Here is a 7,320-nt window from a genome sequence, read left to right on the forward strand (position 1 = left end):
CGGTTTCTGGCCGTGTACTCTCGGGGCCGAGGCGGGCCTTCCCCACCGCCCCCCCGCCACCCCCGCTCCCTCCCGCGGGGCCTTTGCTCCGCCCCCCGCCCGTCACTCGTGCCCCGCCCCGCCCCCGCGCGTCCCGCGCACGCGCCCTGCCCCCGCGCGGCGGCGCGGCCTGCAGCGGTGCGCGGGGGGGGTGGGACGCGCGCGCTCCGCCGAGCCGCCGGCGCTCGGGGCCCCCCTCATGGCCAAGCGGCGCGCGGAGCCGTTACTGTGTCACGTGCCCGTCAAACGGCTCCTGCGCGAGCCGCCGCCCCCGCCCCGCGCGGCCGCGCCCGAGCGGCGCCCCCGGGGCGAAGAGGCGAGCGCACGCCCCGCCGCCCCGAAGCGGAAGCTGGAGGAGGCTGAGGCGCCGCCGGGCAAGAGGCCCGGGCTGCGGGGGAGCGGCCCCCGCGGAGAGCAGGGGGACGCGGCGGACAGGCGGCGGCGGCGCGGCGGGTCCGCGGCGCCCCAGGACGAGCGGGCGGCGGAGGGATGCGCCGGTGGCCGGGGAAAAGAGCGGGCCGCCGCCGCTGAGGTAACGGTGCGGGGCCGGGGCGGCGGGAGAGGCCCGGAGGGGAGGATGCTGCGGTGGGCGGGCCCGAGCTGCTTGCCGCCGGGGAGAGAAAGTCGTGGGCGGTGTCGGTGGCCGCTGAGGCGTTACCGTGCGGCGGCCACTTCAGCCCGCTGCGCCGGGGCGCGGGTGTCACCCAGGAGGGCCGGCATGGGCGCAGAACGGGCGGGCAGCGCAGTCCCCCGGCGCCCCGCAGCCCAGCCCTTCCTCCCGGTGTTGATCGGTTGTGGGCCCCTTAAAAGCTATTATATATTCTTTTCATCTCCCGAAGCAAAAGAAGTAACGCGTCTAGCTTTTTCCCCTCCCTCCCTATAGAAAAACTGATGGCAAACAGCCTATCTGGAGTTCACCTTAGTTAAGTCTGTATTCAGCGACATCCCCCATCCAAAAGCGTGGTGGAAGCTTGGAAGAGTTTCTTTTTATTATATATTATAGATAACATGTATTTTTATATATCGATATATAAAAATATATTTAAATATCTAATATATATACGTATCTTATAGATTTTATAGTATTTTTATAATCTCTGTTGTTTGAGAGTGCAGCTCAGGCTGCAGCTCAGGCTTACTACAACATCTGGCCATTTTCTTTCTTTTTGTTTGGGATGGGCATTTAGCAGTGATAGGAACGAAAGTGAAGGCAGTGGTCAGGGGAAGAGGATCAGTTATTTAATGATCAGGATATATACAAATGCGCAGTTGACTTCTGACGTTTCTGGTTGACTTTGAAAAATGTACATTCTTTTCCCTGGCCTTGATCACATTTTATACAGTAGGCCAGAAAACAAAATATGATGCTGAAAAAGTTTTAGTTTTGCAAAAATAAAATGCTAGGTCTAATTTCGTGCTTGCCTATAAGTTTGAAATATGTAAACTCACCTTTCCTCCCACCTGGACCTTTTAAGTGATACTGAAATATTTGATCCAGTGATGTGGGAGTTGCAGAAGGTCTAATCAGGTCAGATGGATTTTGAACTCCGGTTTTAGACTCTCTGGTTTTGAAAAATTGGGACCTTTGATGGTGTAACATGCATTTATGATCTGTAAAGAACATTGTGGCTTTTCTTTTTCAGGCTTTGCCTTTTGGTGGGTTTTTTTGGTGTTTGGTTGGTTGGTTTGTTTTGGTTTTTTCCTGTGATGGATGGTAGAATTAAGGCATAAAAGAATTGAGGAAAAAATTCTATGTCCTATGAAAATTTCACATGCTTTTTAGGCAGCACCTTTTAAACATAGTCACATCTTTCATTTTTGAAGAGAGAACAAGCATCTTCTGAAGCAAAGCAAATTAAACAAATTGAGCAGACCTCTATGGAACTCCATCACGAATATGATGCTGAATTCTTTACTTATCTGTAGGGTTATTAGGCATAGTTTTGTAAGGTTTACCAGTGGTAGGAAGGCAAAAAAAAGCCCCCTAGATTTCCAAACAGTAAAGAATATTTCTCTGTATAAAATATTTTTGTAAGACTGTATTTTTCACAGGTTGATTTCTGAAGTACAGTATTGTATAAAAAATATATTTTTTGCTGTAAAATAAAGCAGACAAGAGGTGTTTCTTCCATCTTTTGTGTGTTCTACCTGTATATTTTAAGTCTTTCACAAGGATATTTCTGATGATGATTTCTGCACCTTTTGGAAAATACAGCTGTAGGTTGGGATTATTCTTTCCTCTTTTGTGGATTGTGTAGTTCATTACACTAGTTATCACGATCAGGACACTTAAATTTCATAGTGTTTTTGTTAAAGTTATGAGCAATTCTAATTATATTACCGTTGACAGGAAATATTATTTGAGTTTTATTTGCTAGAATTGGAAAATTAACTCCTTAAAAATTAAACACCTTCATCCACAGAATCTGAGCTGTACCTACCTTGCTAGAATTTCTTCTGAAAACTTGTTTTGAAAGATACTTAGGTGAATGTGAATATTTGATGTTTTATTTTGCATTTTATATATGAATGTTTAGCGTTTGCTTCTGTCTTTTATGCCCCCAGTTTATTGGGAGGTACCAATAAACTGCAGTACTGCTCTTCTGGAGACTTGAATGCTCTTGAGATTAATCCTGTATGCAGTCTTAATTAAGACTATTTAAGAGTCTAAATAAATAACTAAAATTAAGAGTATGCTTATTTTTGTGGTTATGAAGTTTTAGATTATAATCTCTTTGAAACAAGAATGCTGTCATTTACTCTGTGCATACAAAGCACCTAGCACAGGGGTGTTCTGACTTCAAGTACTTAGGTATCACACTGTGAGCAGTAACTTACTGAAATATAAGGGTAGTTCAGATGAAACACAGGAAGAATTTGTAAGGGTGGCTGACAGTTTCTGAAACTCCATTGCTGGAGACTTTTTCCAAAGAATTTGTTAGCCACCTGCCCTGCACAGTTCTGTGTGAGTGACGCTGCATCGGTGGTTCCACAGGCTGGAAAATCTTCCTTTCTCTTTTGCGCTCTGTTATTAATGCTGTGCAGTACAAAAATTTCAGTTTACAAGAATATTTATGCAAATATGTGCAACTACTTATAGTTTGGATTTCTTCCAGTTTCCATATAATCAATCCTTCTGTTGCTGTGGCACTATATTATTTAATTGGTTTTGGTCTTGATTTCCATTAATGCTAGCTTTGGTTCTTTAATTTTTCCTGAAGATGATCTTTTCCTAGTGAGCAAATTCACATTAGTAATACTCTATAGACAGGCAGCTATCTTGCTGCTATGAAATGTCTACACCTTTCATGCCTTTCTTAATTATCACAAAATCATGATATACAGGGTTTTTGTAGTATAACCAGGCTACCTACTACAACAAATTGTAGTTCATGAGAGGTTTGTGTGGTAACAAATAGAAAAATGTATTCTTTAAATGGAAAGTATGGTGAATTTATGTACTTCTCTTTTTTGGGCAGAGGGGGAAAGCATAATTTTTCCAGTAACTGAGAGGCTTTATGGATGATACTTATTGTGATTTTTTGAACATTACATTTTTTTATTCTGTTGTAGAGCCAGCAGACAAAGCATGAAATTTTTCAAGAGCCATTTCAAAACAGTTGTACCAGTTCATTTGTTAAAAATACTTCTGTTCAGCACTTGTTACAGCTGAGACATTAAAGTAAAATATTTAAAAATTCTGATTGTATGTTAGGAAAAATGCAAACCAATATTATATGGAAATGCATTATTTTAGGTTTGTGGCAGCATTCAATATTTTTACATACCAGAAGAAAGTATATGCTCAAGACCTAAGGAATGACTTGAGAATACCTCTTCTTATGTGTATCATGTCCATAGAAATATGCACAGTTGGCTACTGTTTATAACCACAACATGTGATTATAAACAAACAGTGTGTTTTCTAACAGAGATTTAAAAAAAAAAATAAAAATTAAATTGTGGTGCCATATTGAAGTAGTACATAAGTACGTGTTCCTCCAAGGTTTTTCTTCTACAACTTACTAGTTCTTAAATTTTCCCCTTCCTGCCCCTAGAAGAGGTCTTAATTTTTCTCATGTATACTCGAGTACAAAATGTAGATACAGAAAAGAAGCAGCAGAATGTGGTAGAAACATTACCCAATGCTTTACTTTTTCTGCAAATATCATCCTCTGAGTTGATGTAAAATAGCTAAATACATTCTTCTGAATACCAGCTTCTAAACATACATTAAATTTGTGTACCATTTTGAGAAGAAAAAGCAGTGAACAGTTTTTGTATGCAAAGTCCAATAGTTGCACAAGTTTTACAGTATTGTTCTGTGCAATAGATTGCAAGTTGAAGAAATTTGTGGAGTTATGGAATATTTCCCAGATGTTGTACAGTAGTCCTCTGCAAGAATATTTGAAAAGACAAAAGTAAATTATCATGTGGTTGAGATTTTCTGTGGTGTTTTCCGTAGAAATAGCTTATATATTTTCTGTATAAAATTATAAGAACCATTAATGTGCAACAGCTGAGTAACTCTTCCTTGTTTCAGTTTCTTATATAAAAGTTTGTTTTTATTATTTTGTACTGTTGTGATATACAGTAATGTTTTGTTGCCTTTTTGTTTGTTTGTCTTTTTCATAGCAAGAAGAAGAATTCTGTCAGTATAACTCATTCCTGTATTGGAGAGCACCTTTGCCTACTCTTGATTTGTCTGATATTCAGAACCTAGATGGAGAGACTCCACCAGAAGCTAATAAAACTCCTTCAAGGACTGATACCATGGAGACTGAAATGGAGACCTGATCAGTTGTTTCATAGTTGTACATCTACTCACAGGAAACTTGTTTCCATTTGCATTCAGGTTGTTCTTCTTGGGAGAAAAATAAGCATGCTTCTGCATTCTTGAAGAAACAATGTTATGTTAGTCTGCAAAAGCAAATCTGAGTTGTCTTAAGTGGATGGGATAATCGCTATTAGGTACTTAATAGTAAGCTGTCTGGAGGTGTACAGTGTGGACGAGGCTATGATGTCAAGCAAGAATGCTTGAACACATGGAGGCAGGCTAAAAGAAGACTAGAGAAAATTAGAACTTTGGGATGCAATTAAAAGAAATGGGTGGATTTGTTACATGTTGTTGAAAGGAAATGGAAAGTCATTTTGCCTGTCCTGAACAAAAAGATGTAACTGTGGTACCTGAAATATTTCTTATGTGAATTTATCATAAAGCACACAGACTGTAGTGATTTTTAATGTGTTTTTTTCTGTGTAATAGCTAAACCAAAAAATAAGAGCCTACCAAAACCAGACAAAACATTCCCTTTTCTATGCAAACCAAAAACAAGTGTGTCAGGGAGGAGGAAGGAAAAGGGGATATTTTTTTCTGTAAACTGCCACTGTTTTAAGTTTTTCTCATTTTCCTTGCAAAAAAGTATTTTCACCTTCTCCTTTCACATTATCCAAAGTAGTGGGCACCCAGCTTTCAGGTTTTTGGTCCATTCTCGAGTTAATGCTATTCTTATTCTTTGTGATGTTAGCTCTGAACCAGTCGGTAGCATCGAAATGGCAGGTGTGTGCAGATGTGTCAAGAAAAGTTAATGCAAGATTACCACATAGGCTTTTTCAAACTTGACTGACTGAGATGTAGTTTTTACAGAGACTGTGGATCTTGCAAACGTATTTTTTTTTCAAATCTTTTCAAGTAATTTTTTTCAAATTTTCATTGATTTAGTGTTTGGGTTTTTCTTTTTCGTGAAATACAAACTTAATGCTTGTCTTCTGTAACTTATTTACAAGCTGAAGTACAATTAGAAATACTTGTCTTTAATAATAGCCTGAAGTTGTATGGGCAGACTGTCAGACTTTGCAGATTTGATTTGTCTTTAAGGATAGCAAACACTGTATTTTTGCTGGAATCATCACTGAAGAAGGCAACTTGTGAATTTTATTTTTTTTAGTAATGTATTTGCTAAGGACAATAAAGTTTTGGCTGTGTGTATTTGAAAACTTTGGGACTCTTACTGTGTGAAGTTCCTGACTTTATGTCTTAAGATTGTTGCTTCTATGACTTTGTCGTTTTATTAGGGCTTTTTGCTTAAACTAGTTAGCTTGTCAGTCTTCTTAGTAAACATTTGGAAACTTTTTTTCAGTTATTTCTGCTGTAAGGTATCTGTATTTGTTAATTGGTTATTTGTTTAGATTGCTAGTGTCTCTTACTACCCACAGAAGAAAGGAAGTGGCTTAGTGACTCAAGCATTTTGTGGTGCTTGTTTACATATGCTTCTACCAGCAATCAGATTAGCTAGATACATGTTTAAACAATATTTATTTTTCTCACACATTTTAAATTAGATTTTTAAATTTCAAGTACATCAGCTTGTCTTAGGAAGTACTTTACAACTGTTTTTAAAAGCACACTCTTTTTCTGGCAAGAATGCAACTGCTATTTCATGTTTACTATAACCAAAAATAAATTGGTAAGGAATTAGATTTATTAATTTGTTGAGGTGTTTCTTTTGGGGTTTGTTGTTATTGTTTTTTTACCCTAGCTAGTATATGCATTCCTATATTTTTGGGTTTTGTAATATTTCATAACATCCAGTATTCTCAGGATCCAGTATTTTGTGTTACTAGCTTGTATTTTTGCAGACATACTTTAGTCATTTAAACTTCTTGTAGCTTTGTACACGGTAGGTGCGTCCTAGCTACAGAGTGCATTTTAGTGTTAAAATCTCTCTCCTTTCCATTATATTCAAAGGACAGAAGAGGTTTTATTAATGTATTTAAAATATATATTTGAGCTTTTCCATACAAAATAAAAAAGTTCTTTAAAACAAATCAAGCTTGCACTATGTTGTAGGCCGTATGTTTACTTTATTTGCAATTATGCTGTAGGCAAGCACTTTCCTCTTAGCTTGTTCCAGTCGTGGGCTTTGGGTTATGGGCTGGAATGTTATGGCTACTTTCAGAGTGTTTGCTGAGCTGATTAATTTTTTCCATTCATCTGTTTGCAAATAGAGGCAAATTTAAAAGCCTTGGAAAACTTTCTGTAATGGGTCTGAGAGTTTGGGTTATACAAAAGGCTGGGCAAGGTAAGGGGAGTAATGATGGGTTACATAAACTTAGCATTAGAGCTGTCAGAAGGTGTGATCAAGACATGTCATTGCGCAGTGTCTGGTGTCTCTGTATACCATGTGACCCTGTGGGCTACCAAAACACTGGTCTTGACTTCTGATTCCATTTTTCTAGAGAGCTCTTGTTCAAGGGCTGTGCATAAACTATAAGTAAACT

The 7,320-nt window shown here is 39.5% G+C and overlaps 1 protein-coding gene across 1 annotated transcript; it reads left to right on the forward strand.

Annotated features, from left to right (window-relative positions):
- The first annotated feature begins 140 nt into the window (after nt 1-140).
- CZH9orf40 (chromosome Z C9orf40 homolog) lies at nt 141-6,829 on the forward strand. Its single transcript, XM_063320867.1, has 2 exons — nt 141-571; nt 4,675-6,829. The coding sequence occupies exons 1-2, from the start codon at nt 239-241 to the stop codon at nt 4,834-4,836; spliced, it is 495 nt and encodes a 164-aa protein (XP_063176937.1). The 5' UTR covers nt 141-238; the 3' UTR covers nt 4,837-6,829.
- The last annotated feature ends 491 nt before the right edge of the window (nt 6,830-7,320 follow it).

Source organism: Chroicocephalus ridibundus, chromosome Z, assembly GCF_963924245.1.
Source record: "Chroicocephalus ridibundus chromosome Z, bChrRid1.1, whole genome shotgun sequence".
NCBI lineage: Eukaryota > Metazoa > Chordata > Aves > Charadriiformes > Laridae > Chroicocephalus > Chroicocephalus ridibundus.

Coding starts and splice junctions, on each gene's coding strand:
- CZH9orf40 (XM_063320867.1), top strand. CDS start 239: ATGGCCAAGCGGCGCGCGGAGCCGTTACTGTGTCACGTGCCCGTCAAA. Junction 572..4,674: donor AGCGGGCCGCCGCCGCTGAG/GTAACGGTGCGG, acceptor TCTTTTTCATAG/CAAGAAGAAGAATTCTGTCA.